General features: G+C 45.6%; 2 protein-coding genes across 3 annotated transcripts; one reads left to right on the forward strand and one right to left on the reverse strand.

The window, feature by feature from the left end:
* Positions 1 to 70: 70 nt before the first annotated feature.
* On the reverse strand, positions 71 to 12202 carry Ndufb8 (NADH:ubiquinone oxidoreductase subunit B8). Of its 2 annotated transcripts, none has more exons than XM_038325755.1 (5): positions 11981 to 12202; positions 4937 to 5063; positions 3392 to 3491; positions 2403 to 2558; positions 71 to 257 (listed from the first exon to the last, which is right to left on the reverse strand). In XM_038325755.1, exons 2-5 carry the CDS (start codon positions 5053 to 5055, stop codon positions 165 to 167), a joined length of 468 nt encoding a protein of 155 aa, XP_038181683.1. In that variant the 5' UTR covers positions 5056 to 5063; positions 11981 to 12202; the 3' UTR covers positions 71 to 164. The 2 variants fall into 2 exon arrangements, with proteins under 2 accessions (XP_038181683.1, XP_038181674.1); XM_038325746.1 differs by lacking the exon at positions 11981 to 12202 and adding an exon at positions 5306 to 5473.
* Hif1an (hypoxia inducible factor 1 subunit alpha inhibitor) lies at positions 4917 to 26770 on the forward strand. Its single transcript, XM_038325734.2, has 10 exons — positions 4917 to 5186; positions 11351 to 11403; positions 12452 to 12710; positions 12943 to 13193; positions 15544 to 15692; positions 18312 to 18457; positions 19417 to 19523; positions 19881 to 19944; positions 20234 to 20344; positions 21112 to 26770. The coding sequence occupies exons 1-10, from the start codon at positions 5124 to 5126 to the stop codon at positions 21154 to 21156; spliced, it is 1248 nt and encodes a 415-aa protein (XP_038181662.1). The 5' UTR covers positions 4917 to 5123; the 3' UTR covers positions 21157 to 26770.

Here is a 26770-nt window from a genome sequence, read left to right on the forward strand (position 1 = left end):
CAGGCAGGGGGGAAGCACAGGGGAGGCTCCAACAGCAGTGACTGTTCCTGGGGAAATGAGGCACGGGGACCACGGTACTGAGTTTTATTAGGGATCTCATTAAGGTTAAACCTCTAGGAATGAGGGAATCCTAGTCAGAGGGCACGAAAGCCCATGAAGCCTCCTCAGATCTCATAGTGAACCACCGGCTCAGGTTCTTTGGTAGGATCACCGCCTTTTTCCAGGTACAGATTATTGTAAGGGTATTGCTTCGGCCCCTAAGGAAGAAAACAAAAATCAAAAACCACACAGGTCAGCAAGAACAACAGCCAGCCAGCTAATACCTGACTACATCCCACTCTAGTTAACGATCATGCCGAGCAAATGGGTCTACAGTAGCCTTTGGTCAGATCCAGCTGAGCTAAAATGGCAGAAGCAATGCTCCTCGCCCCTGCTCAACCCACAGCAGAGAAAGAGCCTAAACTGTAAGAGAAGTGGTGCCTGCCCTGCAAGTGAGAGGTGGGGCGGGGGGGGGGAGGGAGTCCAAGCCAATGCTTTCCAAATGAGACGACGCATCCATCCATCCTATTCTCTCTCGGGGTTGAGACAGACTCAATCTCCTTTAAGTCACTCAGCCTCTAATGGTTCCACCACTAAAGTGGCCTAGCAAATGAGGCGTGCAGGAGCAGCGGTGGGGGAAAGCGCAGGAGACACAGCTAGGACATGCTCTAGGAGCCGCTGGCTTTACCAACAAACAGCTGCCAGAGAACACAGCTCAAAGGGAGGAGAAAAGGGTGACGTGCTTACAGAACTGAAAAATGGAAGAGCCACACTGTTCCATGCTCTCCTGAAGTGAAGTTAGTGCTCACCACAGCCCCATATGCTCTCCAGCAAGGAGTCCCTGGGGCTCGGCAAGAAGGCTCGTGTCAGTGCGCACAGCCATCCCAGCTACCTTCAGGACATTATCTCTGTGGAGGTAGCAGCGGGCTGCCGACTGCACACACGGCAGCTTCCCTGCCTGTGTCTCTCTTTCCAACATACCCTGGAGACTACTCCCAGGTTAGTCTTCCTAGGAACCCGGCCCTCATCATGTCAGTCTTCCAGTCAAAACCTAAAAGCAGCTCCCTGGTATAGAGGAGGCCCAAGATATCCCTGCACCCCATCCCCTGGCACAGTCTACATCCAGTACATAGCAGAGGCTGCATAAATATTTGTTCAGTTAATATACCACTATGTCATCAAGTTCAAATCCTCAGCTATGTAATAAAAGCTGCCCAGTGGAACTAATCAATTCACCTCAGTGTTTTTAGCATAGTGATCTTCAATTCTAAATGCATTTTATAATTACCTAGAGATTGTTGAAAATGTTGATTCTAGAGCCCTATTGTGGAGTCAAAGAATTAGAACTTCCAAGAACCAGGCCTGAGGAAGACGAATGTATTGTAGTTCTCTAGGAAAACCACACAGCTGGTTATTTAGAAACTATTTCTTTTTTTAATGGCTGGTTTAAATTTTTGAATATTTCAAATTACATTTTAATTATTTAATATGTAGGTATGTGGGTACACTCTTGCCACGGCACTCACGCAGAAGTCAGAGGGTAACTCACAGGAGTTAATTCTCACTCTTTTACAATGTGGGTCCCAGGGATTGAACTTAGGTCAATAGGCTTAGAGCCTGGTGCTTTTACCCATGTGCCATTTCATTGGCTCTATTTCTATAACACCTAACTCACCACCCTTCCTCGTCCGACTGTTCTCGCTTATCCCTCATGGTTTCTATGACTTCCCCACCACCCTAATCCTATTTTTGTTGTTGTTGTTGTGTTTTGTTTTCAGCCTCCAGTTTTAATCCTACGCCCTGGCAGCATCTCTCTCACTCTGTGCATCTACTACAGGCATACACAGACAAGCCATGCCAGGCTCTCACATATGTGTTCAAACAGTGCTCAGCATGTCATTTAGCTAAAATTTCTTAAAACTTCTTTTAAGCTGGGAAGTATATTCTCTGTGTCCATTGAATTCTTTGAAACATAACTGTCTATGCTGACCATTGACAACTATTTCTAGTAGCTTGCAGAAAGTGCCCTTCATGTGTCCAAGATAAGATAAGGTTTCGGCTCTAGACTCTGCCTTGAAAGGCTGTTCACTAAAATATAAGGATAACTCCCATTGTCAAACGGAATTCTGAAGATTAGCTTCCACTTTCTCATCCACTATTTAGTGCTAAAGTCTGTCTTCCAATTAGACTTGCCCACGGCGAGAGGAGGTAGAGCGGTGCTTTGCTGCTGCCCTTCATCTTCCTAGTTTCTGAAACTCGAGGAAGCCAAACTCGGTATCGGCTCATTTCCTACCCCAGAGACTTCACGCCCTCAGCTAAGGAGAAAAAGCAGCTGTGTTTTGGGGAATCCATAAAATACTCACCACAGGCTGGTAGGAAGGGAAAGTCTCCCCAACCCAGAACATGAAAGCCATGAAGGCCACGAAGCCGAAGAGATGTTTACACATGACATTCCAAGAAACAGGTGTAGGGGATGTGTCCACACGATTCCTGATGTACATGTCTAGGTCCCAGGGGATCTGTGGCAGAAAGGCATTTAACCATCACAAACTACTCTTCCTGCAAGACAGGCATGCTGGCTGGTCTTATGTCGACTTGACACAACCTAAAGCTATCTAAAAGATGGGAATCTCGAATGAAAAAATGCTTCCATAAGATCTAGAGGGTATTAATTAGTAACTGATGGAGGAGGGCCCAGCCTGTTGTAGGCGGGACCATCCCTGGGCTGGTGGTCCTGGGTTCTGTGAGAAAGCAGGCCGAGGAAGTCATGAGGAGCGAGTCAGTAGGCAGCACCCCTCCAAGGCCTCTGCATCAGCTCCTGCCTCTGGGATACTATTCGAGTTCCTATCCTGAATTACTTTGATGATCAACAATGGAGGTATAAGCCAAAGGAACCTTTTCCTTCCCAGGTTGCTTTCGGTTATGGTGTTTCATCATAGCAATAGAAACCCTATGACAGCAGGCAATCTAGAACGGCCAGAGCCCGACACAAGGCTTAACAGAACCATTCCACTTCCTGGGAGCAATATTCTGAGAGCCAGGTCAGACACAGAGCCAGCAAAGATGAATGCTGGCTTCACCAAAGGTAGCTCAAGCATGGCATGTGCAATGTTCACAGTACACAGGACTCTGAGACTTCCTGCCCATTCCATCCCACATGCCATATGTAGAACTTTGGGTCTCACATCCCCGTTCCATCCCACATGCCATACGTAGAACTTTGGGTCTCACGTCCCTGGACGTTGCTTCCTTGAGCAGAAAAGCTTAGCAAAAAAGTACTACATGAACTAAAGAGAGCCCTGACAAATCTAAGGACATGGAGAGAAAGCGAAATGGGCAATGGTTTCCTCACCGTTTCGCCCCAGTTCAACCGCAGGTCTGGGTGGTCCCATTCATACCATGGATCCCTCTCCTGCTGTGAGCGGTCAGGGAGCTTTGGGTAGTCGCCATACCTGAGGGACAGACAGCAAGAACTTCTGGAGAGGGCTGTGAGCAGTCACTGACAATTCAGAGCCCTCATCTCAAAGATCAGAAACAAAGCAATGGCTATAACTACTTCACTTAAGGATAGAGGAACACACCCCGACTCAAGATCTCAAGTTCTAGTACAAATAAAGAACAAAAAAAGGTCCAAGCTACAATTAGAGGTTATGTTAACTTCCGAAATGACATGGCCTTCTTCTCTTACAGAGAAAAGCCACACAACTCTATAATTAGGATTAAAAGAGAATTTTAGCAACCAATTATTCCATTCCTTCATCAGACAGGCTCTAAATACAAAGCCACCCACACTTGTTGGAATAAAAACTAAAAAGAAAAGCCTTTTTTTCTCCATAGTTGTGTTTCTTTTTTCTTTTCTTTTCTTCTTCTTTTTTTTTGACTGGGTTTCTCTGTAGCTTTGGAGCCTGTCCTGGAACTAGTTCTTGTAGACCAGGCTGGCTTTGAACTCACAGAGATCTGCCTGCCTCTACCTCCTGAGTGCTGGGATTAAAGGCGTGCGCCACCACGGCCCCGCACTACTATGTTTCTCAATCACAAGTTGATAAAGAGCCTCATGCTTCAAAATCCTCATAGGAGGTATTGTTTAGCAGGGTTCGACAAATCCATGTTCACAGACTACTATTCAGGCTATTCCTGTCCACAACACAGTTAAAAAAAAAAACAGAAGAAAGAAAGAAAGAAAGAAAGAAAGAAAGAAATGATGGTAACTGGACACATGTCAAAGAAACTGACAGGGAAGCAAGAACAAGAGGTGCTAAAAGGAAAAATTCTAATTTTGTATAGAAATTCTAATTATGTATAGTGGTGATGTTTAACCACTACACATAATTAACCACGCTACATGAACACAGGGGCAGAAGAGACTAACACCAACTGGAGAATGAAGGCTGACGTTTAATTTGCTTAACAGTTGATGCGATTTTCACATCTATAACGTCAAAAGGGGGGGGGGTACACACATTTTTGATGAGACTATACAAATACAGAGTACACCATCCAGGATAAGGTTCTCGTGACAAGGGTACAGCTTCAGCCTGATCACGTGCCTAGCTGACAGCACCTGAGCCCGGCAGATGCGGCAATCTAAATGAAACCCTGTGCTCTGGATGGAGCCCAGGAAGAATTTTGCTATTCTGGAGTCCTCGAGGGAGGCATTAAAACCTCGGCTTTCTCATTTGAGGAAGCAGCCTGAGCCAAGGAAAAAATTTCAGTCCTCTCGGCTGCAGCTGCTCACTCACCCACTCCCACCTTCCCCCACCAAGGAAAGCACCCACGCCCATGTCTCTGACGGGGTCACAAGCCGATTCCAGAGAAAACGTCAGAGTCGCACCACCCAATCCAAAGGTCTTCACCCAACACTGCCCCTAAAGCGAGTAGACTGCCCTCCCCACCTCACCCCATGCCATCATCCGGGTACGGCTCGTAGTCTTCCACGCGCATATTATACTTCTTGGCGGCCGCGGCGCGTTCCTCTGGGGTCCTAGGATACCGCCCCGGCAGCATGTCCTTGGTCATATGGAAGGCTGGACACAGAGGGATACAGGTCAGAGAGACACAGTGCTCTAGCCACCCAGAAGGCCGCAATGACTGCAGAGGTCGGAGCTCCGCACTCGCCGGACCACCGCAACCCTCCATTACCTCTCCTGGTAATTCACCTGCCCCCCGGCCGGCAAACCACCGCTACCGTCCCAAGGATGCCCCCTCCCGGGACAGAAAACATCAGGCACCCCCTTCCCACACCGGCGTCTCGCGCGTTCTTGCGGACCTCTCCGTGAACCCAGTGGCACCATGCCGCGGGTTGCCCTTTGCAGCCACCGGACTCCCAGGGCTGCAGCCCCGGGCGCCGCCATCTTCACCTTCTCTGCCGTTCACCCTACACATGCGCAAAGGCGAGTCACGGTGGCTGAACGGGGCCAAACGCGACCGCTGAAACCGGCGCAGAGGTCTCCAGGGTCAAGCTGGGCGGGCTTTAAATACGTTGGTTCTACCTGGGCGGGGAGCGGATGGCAAGGAGAGAAATCAAAGCTATTTCTTATTTGGTATTTCAAGTCATGGTGTTTCTTTTCGCCTTCAAGTGATTGATGTCGTTTCAGACGAGCTCCCACCGAACATCTCAGACAACTGACCAAAGTAAAAATCAGCTTACTCTTTCCTCAAATTGCTTGCCTCCCACCACTCCCCCGACTGACGTTTCGCCTTCTGTCATCAGAGGTCATCATCACACGTAGTCGTTTTTCAAATTTAGTTCTTAATTTTGGTTGAGCCTCCAAATCGGTTGACGTCTTTCCTTAGATACTCGGAGTTAGCTCCTTAGTCTCAATTCATCTAAACGTCCAAGTCGTATAAAACTAAGCCTCTTACCAGAGGCAGCTCTCCCGACACTGCCTGATGGAGGAGAGTTATCTGTCTATGTTTCTTTCATTGGTTAATTAATAAAGAAAACTGCCTTGGCCCTTTAAGAGAACAGAAAATTAGGTAGGTGGAGTAGACAGAACAGAATTGTGGGAACAAGGAAGTAGAGTGGGGGAGACGCTTCAGGCAGTCGCGATAGTGAGTCTCCATGATGCTCCTCTCCGAGATGGACGCAGGTTAAGATCTCTCCTGGTAAGCCACACCTTGTGGTGCTACCCAGATTACTAAATATGGGTTAAAGGAAGATGTGAGAGTTAACCAATAAGAGGCTGAAACTATGGGCCAGGCAATGTTTTAAAAGAATACAGTTTCCGTGTAATTATTTCGGGTGTAAAGCTAGCCGGCGACTGGGCGGCGGGAACACAGCCCCGCCGCTTCTCACTACAACTGCCCAAAGCTCCCATTTGCCGGGAAATCCAGATTTCAAACCGAACACAATTAACAAACTCTAACACAATAGACTGGGAGACAAGTTTGCATATTATTGAGTTTTCATTTACTTACACAAGTAGGGTTTGGATACCTTACACATGAGGACACACACATTTCTATCAACTCTTAGGATAAAATCCCTGGACTAGAATCTGTTCTTAACTGTACACTAGAGCCACAAATACAGTGTAGTATCCAATGTATACACTTGGGAAGGATTAATGCAGTGCATTTTGTCCTCTTGTAGAATTGCTAGACATCACCAGAATTAATTTGATAATGCCTGCATTTAACTCATGTAGCAAGCCCTGATGTCATATGGTTCAAGAAACAAAACTGGTCTAAATTATTTATTTGTTTAAGATATCATTTATATACAGTATGATTTATTCTTTTTTTAAAGAAAGTTAAGTGTATGGGTGTTTTGCTTCCATGTGGATTTGTGCACCACATGCTGGAAGTGGTCAGAAAGGGCATCAGATGCCCCTAGAACTGGAGTTAGAAGGGATCCAGACTTAAACAGCAGATGGCTGGCCCTCCTGTGGGTGCTGGTAATTGAACACTGCTTCTGCCTCCTTGGTTGTCTGGAAGAGCAGTCAATACATTTAACCTCTGAGACATCTCTCCAGCCCCACAAAGTACTCTTAATTTTTTCTTTTTTTGTTCCAGCAGATTTTTTATTACTTTATAAATAATACCAATCAAAATTTCCACTATCTTTCCTCCTTCCACTTCCCTCCCATTCCCCCCCTCCCCCTCCCCCTTCCCCTCCAGTCCTAAGAGAGACAAAGTACTCTTCTAAAGAACACAACAAGCGCCGGGCGGTGGTGGCGCACGCCTTTACTTTAATCCCAGCACTCGGGAGGCAGAGGCAGGCGGATCTCTGTGAGTTCGAGACCAGCCTGGTCTACAAGAGCTAGTTCCAGGACAGGCTCCAAAGCCACAGAGAAACCCTGTCTGGAAAAACCAACAACAAACAAACAAAAAAGAACACAACAAGCGCCCAGTGGAGGTGGCGCACGCCTTTAAACCCAGCACTTGGGAGGCAGAGGCAGGCGGATCTCTGTGAGTTCGAGGCCAGGATGGTCTACAAGAGCTAGTTCCAGGACAGGAACCAAAGCTACAGAGAAACACTATCTCAACAATAACAAAATAACAAAAAACAAACAAACAAAAATGACAACAAGCCTCACCTGAAGGTGTAAAACTTTGGTGATATTACCACTTGAGAAATAAAGGCAGAACAGCCAGGAGTTCAAACCTAGCCTGAGCTACATAATGAATTGAAAGCAAATCTGGGCTACACTATACTCTGTCTCAAAAACAAAGGTGTATGATGACTTTTAATGCACATCACAAAGGTGTGTAACCGTCTCTCTGTCCAATTCTAAAACGTTTTGTTGCTCCCCCAGAAAAATCTCATACCTGTTAACTTATTTCCTCTACTTCCACACACTGGCAACCACTAACCTACTCTTTGATTCTATGCTTCTGCCTAATCTGTATATTTATAGACATGCAATCATACAATATGTGGCCTTTGTGTCTATCTTCTTTCACATAATGTGAATACAGTGTAGTATGTATTAATATTTCATTTTTATGGCTAAGTGATAGTCTTTACACAATTAATGAACATTTGGGTTGTTTCCACTTTGGGGCTATTGTGAATAATGCTTCTGTAAGTATTCTTGTACCATTTTTTTCTGTGAGCTTACATAGTATATTTTCTTTTTTCTTGTTTTTATGAATTTGTTTTGCTCTTTGATCTTGTTCACTGGCTTTTTGGGGCAAGGTCTTACTCTGAAACTCGGCCTGTCCTTGAACTTACTCTGAAGCCCTGAATGACCTCCTGCCCTGGCTGACCAACTGCTGGATTACAGGGATGCACCATCACACCAAGTTTGGAGTACATTTTCAATGCTCTCGGCTATGTCCTAAAAATAGATTTGCACACTCACAGGATGTCTTGTATGGCTCCTTTACTGAAAAACTCCCAGCTGACTTTTCAAAGAAGTTGCATGATTTCCCATCCCCACCCCCACGGTAGCTGGGGCTCCCCAGTGTCTTTTTTCCTCATTAACACTTACTATGGTCTTTTCTGTTATAACCAGGCTTGTGGACGTGGATGGCATCTTTCTTGCTCTATTCTGGGAGTGGGAACTTCTAATAAGGTGGAGATCTATCTTTTATAGTTCTGGATTTTGAGAGATCCAAGGCTGAGGGTCCACACCTGGTGATTGTCTCCTGTTGTGTTATTCAGTGGCAGAAGGCAGGAGGTGAAGGACTAGAGATCACATGCAAAAGCCTCAAGTTCTTTTATATTAAGGATAGCTCATTCGCAAACGTGGGGTCTCATGGCCTGAACTCCTCCCATTAGGCTTTGCTTCTCAACACTTGGGGGTTAAATTTCCAATACGTACTTTTTTAGAGCTATACAAGCAAATGATAGCAGGGCGGTGGTGACATGTGCCTTTCTCTTGTGGAGACAGTCTCACGTAGACCAGGCTTACCTTGATCTTGATATATACCTGAGGATAATCTTGAATTTCTGATCCTCCTGCTTTTACCTCCAAAGCACTGGGGTCTTGGGCATGCACTACCATGGCTGGTTCATATGGTGCTCGGCAAGAAACCCAGGACTAGGCATGTGCTAGCAAGTACTCTACTGACTGAAATATATCACCAGAGGCAGGCAGATCTCTGAGCTCCAGGCCAGTCTGGTCTATAGAGAGAGTTCCAAGAAAGCCAGGGCTACACAATAAACCTTGTCTCAAAACAAAGCAAAACAAAACAAAACCACCACCACCAGCAGCAAAGGGGTGGGAGGGCAGATAGGTTAATCTTCAATTTGATGGCATTTGAATTAACTGTAAACAAATTTCTGGGTATCTCTGGGGTTTTCCAGATTAAGGCAATTGAGGTGGGGCCTGTTCTAAAAGCACTGTTCCATGGGCTGGGTTGCAGACTGAATAAAAAGGAGACAGGGAGCTGACTGACAGCTTTTGTCACACTCTGCTTCTTGACAGTGGGTGCAGTGTGATCAGCTCTCTTAAGCAGCTGCTGCCACGACTTTCCTGCCATGGTGGCCTGGCATCGAATTCTACAAACTCTAAGTGAAAAGAAAGCCTTAAATTGTTATTGTTAGGTTTTTTTGGTTTTTTTTCCCAGCGACAGGTAAAATAACTAATACAGGAAGAAAGGATTAATTATTGGGAACAGTAAAGAGAGCATATGCTAATGTGAATTGGTAGACTGTATGAGAGGGACCCAAGAATCCTCTTGCTCTACCCACTCCATGATTTGTGTGTGTGTGTGTGTGACAAGATCTCACTCTGTATCTAGGCGAGCCTCAAACTTACTATGCTGCTGCCTCAATTTCCAAGTTGCTTGAGAGTATTGGCATGTGCCATCACACCTTTCTGCTCTCCTCCAAGACTTGAATTTCCTTTATGTGTACCTTGTTCTGTCCTTAGCCCAGGGGAAAAAATAAGCAAACCATGTTTGCACAAATGATTTATTTTTTGAGCACAGAAACCCTTGTGTCTCTTCAGATAGTTCCTTCTGCAACAAGTTGTCCTCCCCTGAGCATCTTTTCATGTGCATTTTGGCAATGACAGCTCTTCTCTGGAGAAATGCTCATTCAGGGCTTTATTTTTAATTGGGTTTTCCTTTTCATTGTTGAGTCTTAAGAGTTCTTTATGGATTCAGATGCAGTTTCTTTATCAAATATATGATCTGTAACTATTTCCCCTATTTTGTAAACCCAGTCTTTCTTGAGATAGAATCTCACTTAGACCAGGCAACCCTTGAACTTGGTATATACCTGAGGATGATCTTGAATTTCTGATCCTCCTGCCTCTACCTCCAAAGCACTAGGGTCTTAGGCATGCACCACTATGGCTGGTTCATATGGTGCTAGACAGCAAACCCAGAACTTGGTGCGTGCTAGCAAGCACTCTACCAGCTGAGATATAGCATCATTCCTGTTTTTTGACTGTTTTGATGATGTCCTTTGGAACTCTGCTTTTATCATGAAAAATATCATGTTAAAGTCTATCAAAAGTTTCTACTGTGAATGTTGAAATGACCTTGTGCTAATTTTCTTCTACCAATATGTTACATTGATTAACATTTCAAATGTTAAATAAACCAGGCATCCCAAAAATAAGTCCCATTTAGTTATGGGACAAAAAAAAAGGTTTATGGCCTAAGTCTTTTTGTATGGTACTAGATTTGTTTTGCTGGGAACTTTTGTATGCATATTCATATGGGTTATTGATCAGCTTTTCATTAGCATCTTTATCTCATTTTGATATCTGAGTAATGCTGGCCTCATAGAGTGAATTTGGAAGTCTTCCTCCTCTGTTCCTGAGGATTGTTTTTAATTCTGTTTTAAGTATTTGGTAGGATTAATTAATGAATCTATATTGTTTTAGGCTTTTTAATATGGGATTTAAAATTTTTTCCAAATGTAGTTTTGATATGGGTCCTGTTATATTTTTCTATTTATTTTTGAATCTGCTATTGTAGTTTGTGCTTTTACAGGAATTCCTCAATTTCATCTATATTCTCTATTTTTTACATACACTTGTTTATAGTATTTTATATGTTCCTTTTTTATATTTGTAAAATCTGTATTATGATCCTGCATTCATTCCTGATTTTAGTGATATGAACTTCCAGGTCTGGTTTATTTTTAATTTTTACTGTTATAAATTGGTGTATTTGAAAAAATTCAAATATTGCAGGTAAAATCTTGACTGCTGCCAAACCTGTTCATGGAGACAACTCTGTTATCAGTTGGTTATATCACAGTTATAATGCAACATCATTATATAATTAGACAGTGTATTAATTTCTATTGCTGCATATTAAGTTAAATTTTGTTTTGGTGTTCTTTAAACTAAACAAGTCATAAAATTAGTAGCCCAAACAATACCAACTTATTATCTCACATTTCCAGGGTCTCACTACTCTGAAATCAGGGTGTTTCCTATGTCATCTGAGGCTCTATAGGTAAGCATGGAAGTTACTGACAGAATTCAATTACTTGAATTTATAAGACCAAGTTTTTGCTAGTCTTTCTCAGCTTGTAAAGAACTCACCATATATGGTCCTTCAAGGCAAACCAAACCAGCATGTGCTATGGCTTCAAATTTTCAAGACTTCTTGCCTAGATTTAAAGGGCTAGAGAGATTTCAGTCCTATTCAAAATAGGAATCCATAATGTCACCTAATTACAGGAGCACTACTCTGTCACCCTCACAGCTCCAGCTGTCACTTTAGGGGAGAGACTTAAATAGGACTTAAATAGGACATATACACGATGGGGTGCAAATCATGGCCTCTGAGAGGCATACATTGGAACTATTAGCAAGCAAAGCAGTTGGTATGGTCTTTTATAACCAGTATACCTTGTTTAAAAATGTGGTTAGCTGTGGTTGAATAACATTGGTCTCATTGCAAGAATAGATTTAAGTAGGAGAGATGGTTACATGTTCAGAAAACTCAGGTGATACTAAACAAAAAAATTCTCCCCTTGATTCTATTTTACTTTTTTTTTTTTTTTTTTTTTAAAGCGATGGTGACTTGCCTTGTTGCCCAGGCTGGTTCTGAACTCTTGAATTCAAATGATCTTCCTTCCTGCTTCAGCCTCTGGAGTAGCTGGAACTGTAAGCCCTTGGTCTTCCCTTGATTCTGAATGAATTCAGCTTGCCATTTATCATACGCCTAAGCTTCCAGGATGGCTCTACCCAAGATCTATGTGAAAACTGATTTTTCTAGTGATTCCTTAAGTGGGTCAAACGTTGGCTTCTCTCGGCACTCATGAGAGCAAAGTTCAAAGACTAATTATATTTGCCTCTGTAAGCTTGAGCATGCCCAGGCAGCGATATTTTGTACTATTTTTAACATTTTGTTAATTATTTGTTAGTTCCTTTTCTAAGGGACTAAGAAGGACGGCGGAATGGAGCCTAGGCTGTAGTGCTGCAGGTCACCATTAGTGAGCGCTCCTTCAACCTAGGGCCCCACCTTCTCAAACGGTCTGGACCGGTTTCTCTTGCAGTTCATCTCTAGTGGTGTACACTGTGGTTGCTTCCGGAAAGGGCGGAACTTCCGCTTCCGGCGGGGCCGTCCCTAGAGCAGAGATGGCGGCGACGGCGGCCGAAGATGCGGCCTCTGGCTCTGGAGAGCCCCGGGAAGAGGCGGGAGCTCCGGGCCCCGCCTGGGATGAGTCCCAGCTGCGAAGTTACAGCTTCCCGACCCGGCCTATCCCACGTCTGAGCCAGAGTGACCCTCGGGCGGAAGAGCTCATCGAAAATGAGGTGGGGGGCGGGGCTGCTGCTGAAGGGGTGGAGGAAGGGACCCAGTTAGGGGGTGCGCTGGGAAACTGGCCGGGTTGTGGACTGAGACTTCTGGGGCGGGAAAGAGAGATGGTGTGTCAGGAGTGCTCGACAGGAGAAATTGTTGGGAATTTGACAAGTACAAATATCGTCGAAAAGAAATGATTGGCTCCTTGAATCACTTGGTTGATCTTTTTCTGGTGTTTTTGCTTAGGAGCCTGTGGTGCTGACCGACACAAACCTTGTGTATCCTGCTCTGAAGTGGGACCTAGATTACCTGCAAGAGAATATAGGCAACGGGGATTTCTCTGTGTACAGCGCCAGCACCCATAAATTCTTATACTATGATGAAAAGAAAATGGCTAATTTCCAGAACTTTAAGCCAAGGTCCAGCAGGGAGGAAATTAAGTTTCATGAGTTCGTTGAGAAACTGCAGGACATACAGCAGCGGGGAGGAGAAGAGCGGTGAGTTGCCCCGTCGGTAGAATTAGGGCATCCACTTTCCTGGACTGGTTTGAAGGTGTGGTGGAATTGGGTAAGAAGAGATTGGCATCGCCAACGTCTGTGCTCCATTACTAACGAATGAATACCCCTCTTTACTATCCTGTCAGGGCCTTGAGTTTTTGGTGGTTCTTTCTAGAAGCTTGAGGAATGGGAATAGCGTTAGCCTTGAACTGTGAATCTAATTTCCTGTCTTAGGTAGTGAGAGTGACAGTTGCCTTGCAGGGTCAATTGGATGACTATGTCTAGGCAGAACGTTTAAAAAGGCTGAAGGTATATGTCCTGTTGGAAGTAAGAAGTCATTGTATGGGTCTTTGTTTTTAGTTGTTTGGGTTTTGGTTTAGTTTTGGGGGTGGGGCAGGCTCTCACTCTATATCTCTGGCTGGCCTGGAACTTGCCATGTAGACCAGACTGACCTCAAACTCACCAAGATTTTTCTGCCTCTGTCTTGACTGCTGGGATTAAAGATGTGTATGGCTGTTTGCACGTATGTATGTCTTGTGCCCTGTGTATATTCAGTGCCCATGGAGGCCAGAAGAAGGTACCCTATTTTCTGCAAATAGAATAACAGACAATTGTTAACTGTCATGTGGGTTCTGGGAATGGAACCCCGGAGCTCTTACCTGCTGAGCCATGTGTCCAGCCCCTTCTGACTTTTTTTTAAACTTTATTTATTTATATTTTATGTATGAGTGCTCTGCCTGTATACCTGCAGCCAGAAGAGAGCATCAAGTCCTATTAGAGATGGGTGTGAGCCACCATGTGGGTGCTGGGAATTGAACTCAGTGCTCTGAACCACTGAGCCATCTCTCCCGCCCCACTTCTGACTTTTAACACACACACACACACACACACACATTCAGAGAGAGAGAGACAGAGAAACAATAATTTTTTGTTAGATTTAGCCTGAAATTGACAGTTTGCAGTCTCGGTTCTAGAATACTGTCTGGGGACAGTTCATGCTGAACAGTCCAGTGTTTGGTATGGATTGGGGTTAAGGGATATCAGGATCTTTTAGCATTGGGAAGATCAGATCATCACTTGGGAGAGTGCTTCTTTCTTCCTCTTTGTTTTTATTTCCACTTCTGAGGACAGCCCAGTTATGTAGTTTCCAGTCAGTCCCACGCTGTAAAATTGCCCCTGGAGAATTTCTTTTGTGGAATATTTGATAGTGCATGACTGTCCTACATTTGGCCATGTCTGGAGTTCTCTAGAGTCCCCTGTCTTGGTTCTCTTCCTGACTTCCTGTCAGCAGTATGTACCTAAGTGAGTAGGTTTTAAATGTCTGGGCCAGTGAGTTAAGGTGCTTGCTTCCAAGCCTGTCAGCTTGAGTTTATTCCCAAGACCGGCATGGTGGAAGACGAGAACTAAGTCCCAAAAGTGTCCTCTGACCTCCACATGTATGCTGTGAGATATTTGAGCTTTTATTATTAAATTGTAATAGGATTGTTGTTCATATTCATTTCTGGGAGTGTCTCTAGCTCTCTAGCTCTTTCTGTTTTGTAGGTATGTATGTTGTAGCCAGGCATGGTGGTGCATGTAATAATCACAGCACTCAGGAGGTGGAGGCAGAAAAATAAGGAATTAAAGGCCAGGCTCTGTTACTGTGAGAGAGTCTTGAAGGTTCCTTGTAGCTAGCTTTTCCAAGTTCCTGAAATTTCTAATGAATTTCACCTTAATTGTTAGGTAGGATTTAAGGTGGTGAAGTCCTTATTTCTCACTCTCAGACATGTTTGTCAAGGGCCACGTCATCTCCTTGAGTCTTGGACACAAATTGTCCCAATAGTTAGAATCTGAAATTTTGCAGTTGGATGTAACAAAGGGGAAAGCAGGGTAGCGTGGAGTGTTAAATTATACTTGCAAAAAACACAAGTTCCTCTGTGGACATTTCACTGGTCAAAGCAAGTTAAATAAGACTGTGGGTACCGAGACGTGGGCACCAAAGAGTTAACTTTCCACAAGCAGTTAGGATCAGCCACTGTGACCATAAAGGAGAGTCTGGAGGAAGGCCTATTCATCATAGACTGGGTAGATGGGCTTCCAGGAAGCTAAATCGTGTGACTTTCCCTGTGTGTGCACATTCTTAAATGAATCTGTACTGTGACCCAGGTTAAGACTCTCAACTCTAAAGAACTTGTGGAGCAGAGCTCAGACAGGGGGAAAGAATTCCTCTCTGTGAATCTGCATTAAAGTCCTGCGTGACTCCAGCTGTTTTCTTTTGAGAATGCTAGTGACAGACTGGGTTCCCAGGCATGGGGGTCATACTAGGCTCGAGCTCATGGACTGATGGAATTTCTTTCCTTGGGGAATGTAGGTTGTATCTGCAGCAAACACTCAATGACACTGTGGGGAGGAAGATCGTTATGGACTTCTTGGGTTTTAACTGGAACTGGATTAATAAGCAACAGGGGAAGCGTGGCTGGGGGCAGCTGACCTCTAACCTGCTGCTCATCGGCATGGAAGGTAAGAGTGAAAGATGGTGTGAGTGCTGACCCTCCACTTAATAGCTCCGTGACGGTGACCACGTCACTGAACTTTTTCATCTGCTGAGGAACAAGAGCTTATAAATGGCTGCCATGATTAAATGAGATAATGTGTATTTTAAGTCTCTTGGGTAGTGTACCACAATCTTAAGTTCTTTTCCTTTCTCGCCAGGTGGTTTTGGCAAATACCTTGAATCCCAACACTTGGAAGGAGAGGCAGGCAGATCTCTGTGAGTTCTGGCTAGCCTGGTCTACAGAGTGAGTTCCAAGACAGCCAGGACTGCCAGGACTGTTACACAGAGAAACCCTGTCTAGGAAAAAAAAATCTTTTTCTTTCTTAGTTGCTGTGTGAGCACAGACACTAAACTAGTGAGGCCTCCTAGAAACGTCACTGTGTTCCACTGCTCCTCAGTATAATGAAGAGATTTTTTTCCTGTAAAAATGGAAACTTTTTTGTTTTTTTAATGGGGTCTCACTGTGTAGCTCTGGCTGTCCTGGAACTCACTCTGTAGACCAGCCTGGTCTCTAGCTCATAGAGATTCACCTGCTTCTGCCTCCTGAGTTCTGGGATTAAAGACATGTGCCACCATGCCTGGCAGAAACTTTTCTAATATGGTAAAACCTTATCTCTTAAATACACCTTTGTGGGTTCAAAGTTGGAAGACTATAAATAGGTTTTTGCCATCAGTCTTTCCCTTCCTTTATTCCCAGTTTCTCAGGTTCCCTCCCTAGAGGCACTCCATGGTATACTTCATGGGGAATTTTATATGCACATAACTAAATGTGTTCTGAGTTTTTTAACGGTTTTAAAATTTTTAATTTTATGTGTATGAATGTTTTGCTTACATGCATGTATGTGCATGTATGTATACCATCTGTGTACCTGGTGCAGGTGGACATCAGAAGGGGGCAATGGGTCCCCTTGAACTGGAGTGAGGATGGTTGTAGGCCATCACATGGGTGCTAGAAATCGAACCCTGGACCTCTGCCAAAGCAACAAGTGCTCCAAACCGCTGAGCCGCCTCTCTAGCCCCTTGTTTTTTGTTTTGAGTAGAAAAAAGTGTCTAAGTGCTGTTCAGGAGAAGGAACCCTGCTTGCAGGGCAGGGTTATTATTCATCTCCAGCACCATCAACAGCTGTGTCACAAGTGGTGGGTGAACTTCGTTAAACAAAGAAGCAGAATAACTATTCGATATCATTGACCTAAAATGAGCCCCTCGGTCTTTCTTCATTGCTGTTTCCTCAGGTTTGGATGGTTGCTAACATGGTAACCAGGTTCCCCACATGCAGCTGATGAATTGACACTTATCTGCTCCTTTAAAACCAAGTTTTGGCTTTGCAGAAGGAATACAGTCTGGTTTCCTTGATACTGGGCTAATCTCATTGCTTTCCTTTCCTGGGGCCAGGTGCAGGGAAGCGGGTGCCTGTGGATGCGAGGCTTTTGTTTGAGGATGTATGTGGACTCTCAGCAGTGGGAGACAGCTGCTTTGGCTTATTTGGCTGTCCTCCGGGATGTTTGTTTTGTTTGTGTCGGCTATGTACCCCAGGTGTGCTGTGAACTTACTGTGTAGCTCAGGGAGCTCACAGCCATAGCAGCTCTTCCGCCCAGCCTCCCTGGTACTAGGATTATGGTGTGTGCCACCATGTGTCCGTCCATCTGGGCATGTTCTCTAAACTCAGATTGTACAAAGTATACAGATGTGACCCTAGTTATACGGGAATAGATGCAATGTGCATTAGAACAGAACTAATTCAAGGTAGCAATATATGTACGTGTGTGTACACATTTAAACTTGTGGTGCTGGGTGTTGGACGTAGGCCTGTGCTTGCTGGGCAAGTGCTGTACCACTGAGCTGTCCCGGCCATTTTAAAAACATTTTCATGTTGAATCAGAGTCTTACTAAGTTGTCCATTCTGGCCTTGAAATTATGATATCCCTGCTTAAGACTCTTAAGTAGCGGGAATTACAGGCCTGCACTCCAAGGCCTTGCCAAGTTGACATTCTAAGCAGTCTCTCTTAAATTCTACAACTCTTTCTTTAGTAGTTTAGTAATCTTTCTCTCATCAGGAGTCAGCAGCCTCAGTGAGCCCCAGTGTTGCTGCATCCCTTAGGTTGGTGAAGTGAGAACAGCAGTTGAGAATCTTTGGGCTCCAGAAGAGCTCCCCAAAGCAAGGGCATATTCCTAGAACACAGAGTGACCGGGTAGCGGCTTAGAGGAGACCGCATGCACTGGTGGCACCAGCCATGTCAGAGGTTCCTCATTGTTTTGCCGCCCTTGGATTCTTGCCATAGTCAGGAAGAGTGCAAGCTTGCTGCCTGCCAGACTTGTTTAATGAGCTCTTGCTGCCAGTAAGGGCATCAGCCAACACTGAGGACAGTCTGCTAGCTGATGCCTTACCATTCAGTGGTGGTTGCTAGAGTTTGCTACTCAGAAAATCTAACACCTGATTTACTAAGAGTTGTAATTGTAATGTCCAGATCCTGTTTCAGATTTAATTTAACTTTTAGCTGAGGGACAGCTAGACTTCATTCCAGCACGAGGCTCTGTCTGCATTTCACCTATGTTATCTCAGCTAAGAAATGTCCTTTTTCTTCCAGGAAATGTGACACCTGCTCACTATGATGAGCAACAGAACTTCTTTGCCCAGATAAAAGGCCATAAGCGATGCATCTTATTTCCTCCAGATCAGTTTGAGTGCCTCTATCCATACCCTGTCCATCATCCCTGTGACAGGCAGAGCCAGGTGAGCTTATGTGATCTGAAGAGGGTGTAAGACTCCAGGTTCTAAGAATGACTCAGATCAGAGGCTGGAATACGGTTGCCCTTCCCTTTGGGGGTTTGTCAGGTCTGCATTATTGGCTGGACTTGCCTTACAAACAAATTCAGAGAATAATGTCACAGTGTAGCCTACATGTTCCAGACTCCGGTGATGAACCCCAGATATTTGTAAGTATAAACAGAGCTAATTGTTGGGGAACAAGCTCCATTGTTAATATTGGTAGACTCAGATTACTTAGCTTGATTCTTTTTTGACTCAGTTTCTTTAAAATATGACTGCCTCCACTGACATTAATAATTGTTTTCTTTTATCATGTATGCTACTTTTTGATAGGGAGATAGGTAAATAAAATATTTTCTGTGTATGAGTGTTTTGCCTGCATGCATATATATGCACCATGTGCATGCCTGGTGCCTGTGGAGGTCAAAAGAGGACGTTGGATCCCCTGGAACTGGAGTTACAGATGGCTGTGAGGCCACCATGTAGGTGCTGGCAATCAAACCTGGGTCCTCCGCAAAAGCAACAAGTGCTCTTAACTGCTGAGCCATCTCTCCAGCTTCCGACATCCTCTTCTTGAGGAGAAAGATGCCTTGCTACTTCATGTAGGAGTCTTCTGGTTAGACTTTGGGAGAAAACGCTGGGAAAGGTTTGGGTGATGGATGAATCCTAATTCCTCATATCTTCGGGCTTTTGAGGAGTTCTTCAGAGCTTGGGGGCACTGAAGTCTAGAAGTATTTATTGTGTAACAAATGAGCATGGACTTCCTTAAGTTGTTCTCTGAGCGGGAACAGTGCACATCCATTGTATCTTCTGGATACAAACTCTGAAATCATTTTTTAAGTCTCTCTCTTTCTCTAGTTTTAAAAAAGCTGCCACAGCAAGCAACCACTGTACTGATCTTTTTTCTTTTTCTTGATCCTTAGGTGGACTTTGACAATCCTGACTACGAAAGTTTCCCCAATTTCCGAAATGTGGTTGGTTATGAAACAGTGGTTGGCCCCGGTGATGTTCTTTACATCCCAATGTACTGGTGAGGAGGCAAAGGATGGGGGCCTGTTGGGAATGCTTTCCTTCCTGTTCCCAGAAAGCTTTGTCTGTGTCCCTTCTGAGTTGTGGCAGGGTTACCTGCAGGAAGATCAGCATGTCCAGACATGAGCGTACTAAGCGTAGAGGACAGCTCTGTCTCTTAAGAAGAGATCTGTATTCCTGTATCCACCTCTTCAGTACTTGGAGACTGAACACCACAGCCTCTAGCCCACTGTGTGTTTTACAGGATGAGGTTGAACTCCTGTCTTCACTGTTTCCTTAGCTGGACTATACTAGTTTCCCATCCTCGTCTCTGGAGAGTAAACAGAGCCCTCCCCCTTCTCTCTTTTCTTTTTAATAGGTGGCACCACATAGAGTCATTACTAAATGGGGGAATTACCATCACTGTGAACTTCTGGTACAAGGTGAATATTGGTGGAGTTTTGTTTTTGTGGTTGTTGATATATATGTATACACACACACACACATACACACACATTTTTATTTTATTTGTACATGTGTCCATATGGAACCGGGGCTGGAGTGAAGGAGGCGTAAGTGGTTTTGGCTGGGATGGGGTTATTGATTATCCCTGGAAGTGACTCTCAGGGAGATGGAAAAGAATACAATTAAACTGTTTTTTAGAAGGGAATATGCAGCTAGAGCTGAAAGCCTGTGTTAAAGGTATTTCCTGAGCTACTGCTTCCTTTGTAGGGGGCTCCTACCCCTAAGAGAATTGAGTACCCTCTCAAAGCTCACCAGAAAGTAGCCATCATGAGAAATATTGAGAAGATGCTTGGAGAGGCCTTGGGGAATCCACAAGAGGTAAGGGTTGGTGACATTCTCTGCAGCTCCTCTTGTTTCAGCAGCTACTGTCCTCTCCATAGACTTTATTTGTATATTTTGGAAATCTTGTTTTCTGATGAGAACTGGGCTTGACTGGCGGATCTATTATAATCCGTTCCATGCTAGTAGTAATGTCTGCCTCGGGGCATCTGTGCCATCTGGGGACCCCTGAGAGGATTCTTCTGGAGTAGAAAGTGTGTAATAAAGCTTCTCCTCATGCTCTCCCAGCTGGGCCAGGGCTGTTCTAGGTAGTGTTAGTCCTGCTTCTCACTCAGCTGTATCACTGGTCCCAAGGGGATGAAAGAAGAAGGTTTGAATTTTAGTTGCCTTACCTCCTTCCTATGGTTAGCCTCAGCATCAGAGATGCCTGTGGGGTTGAGAGCACCAAGACTAACTGCAGGTGTCCTTTTCTTAGAATGGAGAAGCATTTAAAATTCTTGAGGCACATTGGAGAAACATGCAGACACACTTTCAAGTGTTTGGGGCTTATTGGCTCCTCAGACCATCTTCTGTCTGATGGGTGATGCTTGTAGATACACAGGGAATTGTAAAAATAAACTGGACTGCCAAAAGGTCATGCCCTAGAATACTAAGTTGACATTCAGGAAACTTGATTAGAACATTTTCAAAGTTCAGTGGTCATTTATCCTTGTCTATGGCTGAATAGTGAATGTCCAGGCACACTTATTCCTACTCTAGGATCAGGAGACAGGCAGATCTGATGGCCTCCTCCTATCTCTTTACAGGTGGGGCCTTTGTTGAACACCATGATTAAAGGCCGTTACAACTAACCTGCCAGAGGTCACAGCCTCCTGCCAGGTGACTGCTATCTCGTCCACATGCTTCGTTGACGAGGACGGGACACTCCAAGCACTAGTATTGCACGCTGCACTTAATGGACTGGACTCTTGCCATGGCCCTGGAGGCAGGTGTTGGGGCGAGGCAGGGTAGTTGACTCCACTCCCATTTGGAAAGATTTCTCACCCTTGCCTTTTGAGCCCCAGAACCTTCCCTCTTTGCTCCCCTAAAGTCCTGCATTCAGTGTGTGGAGTCCCAGCTTCTGGTTGTCATCATGTCTGTGTTAGTCTGTCAACCTCAGGGTGTGTGTGTGTATGTACATGTGTGCATATGCATATGTACATACACACATGCATGTATCTGTTCCTTGTTCCCTCTTCCTGGGTCAGGATATCACTTCTGGCTCTCAGCTGCTGTTTCCTGAAGCCTCAGTGCCTCAGCCTGAGAGAGGAGATGCTCCTGTATCCCTGTGACATCTGGGTTGTGGTGCCAGAGTGGATGAGCTCATCAGTCTGCCTTCTGCCCGTTTTTGCAGCATAGTCAGGCTACAGGCCAGGTGGCAATAGCTGCTGGGTCCCTAATGGGGACATTGAGGAGGCGGCTTGTCTTTGGGAGCCTGGATAGCCTTCTAGCAGAAGAAGATTGGATAGGGTTCTGGGTGAGAACTACAGACTCAAGCCATACATTGAAGGAAACCTTGGGAACCAGGAAACAGAGGATTGTGCGTATGTTCCAAATTACAGACACATGCAGCAATTCTTTCAGTACCAGCTCTTGCCCCTGCGCTAGGTATTGAGGGAGTTCTCCTAGCTCTGAATTCTTTGGGCTCCAGGGGTATGAACCTCTGCATGTGTGTGTACATGTATGCACTTGTATGTGTGTGTTCACACTTGCCATCTTCTTGCTTACCAAGGTTCTCTACTGCTTACCTTGTCCAATGAGACAATACAGTGTGAACCCCAGATACTGCCTGATTTAGCCTATAGCTTTCACACTTGGATTTTAGCCATCCTGTCTTGATGAGATCTCACTGCAGCCTACCTAAAGCTGACAGCTTGAGCCTCCAGGTCCTATGTCTTTCCCTGTCCAGGCCACATCCCCTGCTTCTGCTGAGCTTCCTGGCTGAGTAGATGAAATGGGATCAGACTTAGGCAGCTAACTCAATACCTTTGATCCACCTCAGGGCAAGGACAAACGTGTCCTCTTGCCTCTTCGAGCCAGCGCCTCTGCCAGACCCAGCATACGTCACATGACTAGAGTAGGACAACTGATTGCGCATGGAGATAGAATTTACCTTTCTGTTGCTAGCTACATGTGGGACCTTCTGAGGGCAGCAGCTTATGGCCGGGCAGCTCAGTGTTACACAACTCAGAGTGCCATCATTCACATCTGCTCAGAGGGAAGGGGCCCCTGCAGTTTGGCAGAGTGGTGGCCCTGTGTCCACTTACCTCAAGTCTTTTCTCCATCATCTTTTCTCTAAAATCTGAGTTGGAAGTATAATTTTATTTCCATCTCTCCCACTTTTTTACTTCCACCCCCTTAAGTTTGACCTCTAGGTCTGAGCTGTGGCTCTTTGCCCTGAAGCTCAGCTTACAGTACCCCGTGGACTGAGAAGATGCATGCCGATGCTTGCGTGCACCTGTGTACATGTTTTGGGGTGGGGTCTTTAGTACCCCATTCTGGGGTTTTGATGCAATGTGGGTATGCAGAACTGGTACCTTCTCAAGTATAGCTCTTCAAATACAGCCAGCGCTGGCCAGTGTGACTGCAATAAACTGCATGGCCTCCATCTCCTTTGGGAAAGAGGAGTACAGCAAGAGAGCAGGGCAAAGCAGGATTAGTTTGGCCATCATGGCAGATTGTCTTCATTCCCAGTAGAATGTCCTGCCACTGCCCTCAAAGGTGTTCGGATGTGTAGGAGGGAATCTGGGTCTTCTTGGTTTATCCTTCAGACTACTGGGCCTCATACAGGTCTGACCTAGGGTGACTGGGGGCAAGGAGAGAGAAGGTAAACTTTGGGATCGTCACAGGATTGGTCACGATGCTGGTATGGTGTAATAGCCACTCCTGGTCTTAGACACCTGATATGTGCTGTTGCCTTTAGCTCTGTCCCTCCCAGTCCTGCATGGTAGCTTCTCACTTCACACAGCTCAAAGAGTAGCTGAAGAGTGGCAGTCAAGACCAAACCTAGTCTGTTTGGCTATAAGCCTGTCCCCTGCTCCTGCTCCTCCTCCATTTCTTCCAAACTCTCGGTTCTCCACCTGCCCTCAGGTCTTGTTTCCTAGGCAATGTGCAGGCAGACTCAGGCAAGAGGGTGTGGAGAGGTGAAAGTCTTAGGGGGCTCTAGCTAGAGACATCCAGAAGCTGCCTGGAAGCAACTGTAGAGGAGTGAGTTCTAGCTCTGCTTGGGACAGGGTACTGTGTACCCTTTAGTGGCAGTCCCATACTCCTGTCAGCATGCCTCTGCTTCAGAGCTGAAGGAGTTCTAGACCACTGGGGTCCTCTTCTGCTGGGTCACTTCCTTCTGGGGAGGAGATGCACGTCTTTCCCTCATCTAGCTTAGGGCTGCCCAAGTTCAGATTCTACTTGGAACGCAGGAAGCATTGCTGCTACAGAGTTTACCATTCTAACCAGCAGCGTGGGAATCAGATGTGCCAAGGAAGGTGGAGACTTGGGCTTGTCTAGGGGTCAGCCACGCTGCAGACTCCCATTTTCATACCAGCAGTACAGTGAAAACTACTGTTTTGTGAAGTCAAATATTTGCTGGGGGGTTGGAGTTGTGGGGTGGAGGAGGGGCTGTCCTGGGCATCAGTGGAGCAGATGCCCAGGATGCCTGGGGGAGACCAGCTTCCCTACAAATCAGAGCTCTAAATTACAAGGTTTTTACCAACGCGAACAGTTGGGGGAAGTCGTCTGCTCTCATTTGCGTAATGGTTTCTGTCACTGGTGATTAGACACAGGATGAAGGAAAAGAAATTTGACAATTAGGAATGAGCCATCATTAATCTGAATCTGTTAGGAGACGTAGAGAAAAGGAGCCTTACTAGTGGGCCGACCCAGTATGGGGAGACACTCCCTGTCTCTGACCCTCAGAATCTTCTGGGCCAAGTACCCTTTTGGAGTCCCCACAAGTGTGGGTGGAGCGTGCGTGCCTTCACAGACTAAGAGTCCAACCCAGCTTGAGGTGGCTTTAGAAACAGATTTTCCTGCACAAACCAACAAAGTTGAAGATAGATGAGTAAGTATTAAATACAAGCCCTAGGGCGAAGAATAACAATAGGGTAGTGTGATGTGTGCTTACTGTTATGGGCAATGTTTCTCTAATAGTCAACACTGTTGGTCTCCCAACTGTGACAAGTGTTTGTCACATTCCGGCACTTCAGGTTGGGCAGGAAACCTGATCTTTACCAAACCCCAGGAATGGCTGGAAATTGCAGAGGAAACTCCTGGAAAGTAGCAGAGCTCAGATCCGTGCAAGGTGGGCACTGTTGTGAGGAAGAGGATGCATAGCATGGGCTCCCTGAGGAAGACACTCACCCTTCAAGCCTCTCTGGATCAGTGCAGTGGTGGCTATGGGGACATCGAGGTTCTAGCTCAGACTAGTGACAGTGACCCAGCTAACTATTAATAAGGTGTGGAAAATCCACCTTAGATTTTTCAATGTCCCTGATTTTACCTCAACATTCACTCTCTGTCCCTTCAAATGCCTAAGATAATATCAATCTGCACCAAGAAGTACATCCTTGTCATTCGAGTATCTCTTAGATCCCAGGCCCCCTCAAAGGTTGGGATGGGTTTCTGTCTGCTTCCATGATGTGAACTTCTCAAGGATGGTGCTATCTCACTCCTTGCTAAGTTCCCTACCTCTGTTGTCTTTCATCCTTCAAAACTTGGTGCAGAATTTAGCAAGGGCTACCAGCAGTGACTCTGACCAGTTTTGCCTAGATGGGGTAGGTGTGGAGATGGATAGAAGTAGCTCAGAAGTTGTAGAGGCCCAGATCTTTCCAGTTTGCCCACAATTGCTCTTGGTGTCCTCTTAATGTACCTCTAGGTGGGTCTTTGAGCTTGCTCCTTCCCAGGCTCTTAGTGGCCTCTTTACCAAGGCTCTTCCTCGAAGCAGCTCTCTGGTTACAAGTGCTGGACAGCGTAGCTCTAGGGTCCCTCTCCACAGGGTTCTTCCTGTTCCCTCTTAGTTTCTGACCTCAGGTAGCTCTGTTGACATGTTCCTGGTTAGTCTGTGTTCTGTCTGCTCTGTCCTCTTGCCATTACTTTGTCTTTACATGCTGGTCAGCTTGTCTCATGCTGGTGGGCCTTTCTGCTTGTCCTTCAGTCAACTCTGTTTAGTTAAAGATCCAGGGGGTCCTGATTGGAGCCCAGCTGAGCACCTTGGGGACATTTCTGGAGGAGCAAAGGCTCAGAAACTGGTGTCCTCAGTGCCCATAGCCTGTGAGTAGTGACGCCTTGGAGACAATTGGGGAGGGACCTAGAGAGGCAAAGGACTTGGTGAGAAGAGACTGCTAGAAAGAGGCCAGGCTGGAAGAGTGAACTTCGTGTTTCCATCTGAATGTGTTCTTGTGCCTTAGGGTCCAGCAGTTCAGGGATGAGAGACATTTTCTGAATGTCTCCTAATTTCTCTCAGGTCTTTGGTTCAGTGTCACCAAGTTTGACAGACCCTGCATGCCAGAGGTTGCTAGAAGGAAGCAGCATAGTAGGCTGGTGTCAGGAGCAGAGGCCTCCCATGAGGAAGGCTGGAATGGTATGGGAACAAGAGAAAGGGACCCAGTGGTCAGCTTCTCATGGGATGGCACTCTATTCCTCCAAGAGAATAAGTACAAGGACTGATTCAAGAAGTCAGTTAAACTGCCCTCCCTCCTCCGTAGAGCCTTGTTTGGGGAAGGAATGTGTGTCCTTTAACTTTCAAGGGGAAACAGTCTAGTGTTTAAAAGCATGCGTTTTGGGCTCTGATACCTTCAGTACACATTTCTAGCTTGCTACTACTTACCAGCTGGGTTTGACTTTGGTTGATTCCTTTAACCTCTCTGAGTCTGTTTCCTTTATTATAATAATATGTAGGGGTGGGGGTTTGAAAATATCTACCTCAGGGTTGCTGGATTAACTGAAATGATGTCTGTAAAGCTTTAGCACGGTGCTGGCGAGCACTTAATAAACGGCTGTGGTGGTTCATAGTATGCAACTTATTGCTTCGGTGGTGTGTGGCAGGTTTCCAGTGACTCGTCCTCCCGGTACCTAGCTCTGCCTCCTCTTTAGCCTGGTTGGCTAGACTCCTGCTCGTAGCAGCCTGGGCCTGGGGAGGTGCTGTCATCTCTGAGCATCTCACCATGGCTCCCCGTTCCACCTGGAGAATTGTCCCTCGCATAACTGAGGCACTGGCGCAGGTGTGAGCACCCACCCCTGCTCATATCAGTCCCTCCCCCTTGTTGGTCACATCTGGCTGTCACAGAACCCGTCGCCACTCTCATCTAAACTCCTCAGTAAGAGTGTATCACAGCTAAGGCCCTTTCGGTTTACTTTTATGCCATTTAGTGTGTTTAAATTACAAGTGAATTAAGTGGCAGAAGGAATTAAAATGGAGAAAAATGGGTTCTA

The sequence above is a fragment of the Arvicola amphibius genome, chromosome 1 (assembly GCF_903992535.2).
Source record: "Arvicola amphibius chromosome 1, mArvAmp1.2, whole genome shotgun sequence".
Classification (NCBI taxonomy): domain Eukaryota; kingdom Metazoa; phylum Chordata; class Mammalia; order Rodentia; family Cricetidae; genus Arvicola; species Arvicola amphibius.

Coding starts and splice junctions, on each gene's coding strand:
- Hif1an (XM_038325734.2), top strand. CDS start 5,124: ATGACTGCAGAGGTCGGAGCTCCGCACTCGCCGGACCACCGCAACCCT. Junction 12,711..12,942: donor AAGAGCTCATCGAAAATGAG/GTGGGGGGCGGG, acceptor GTTTTTGCTTAG/GAGCCTGTGGTGCTGACCGA. Junction 15,693..18,311: donor GCTGCTCATCGGCATGGAAG/GTAAGAGTGAAA, acceptor TTTTTCTTCCAG/GAAATGTGACACCTGCTCAC.
- Ndufb8 (XM_038325746.1), bottom strand. CDS start 5,390: ATGGCGGCGCCCGGGGCTGCAGCCCTGGGAGTCCGGTGGCTGCAAAGG. Junction 3,492..4,936: donor TACCCGGATGATGGCATGGG/GTGAGGTGGGGA, acceptor TCTGTCCCTCAG/GTATGGCGACTACCCAAAGC. Junction 258..2,402: donor TCCCTTCCTACCAGCCTGTG/GTGAGTATTTTA, acceptor TTTCTTCCTTAG/GGGCCGAAGCAATACCCTTA.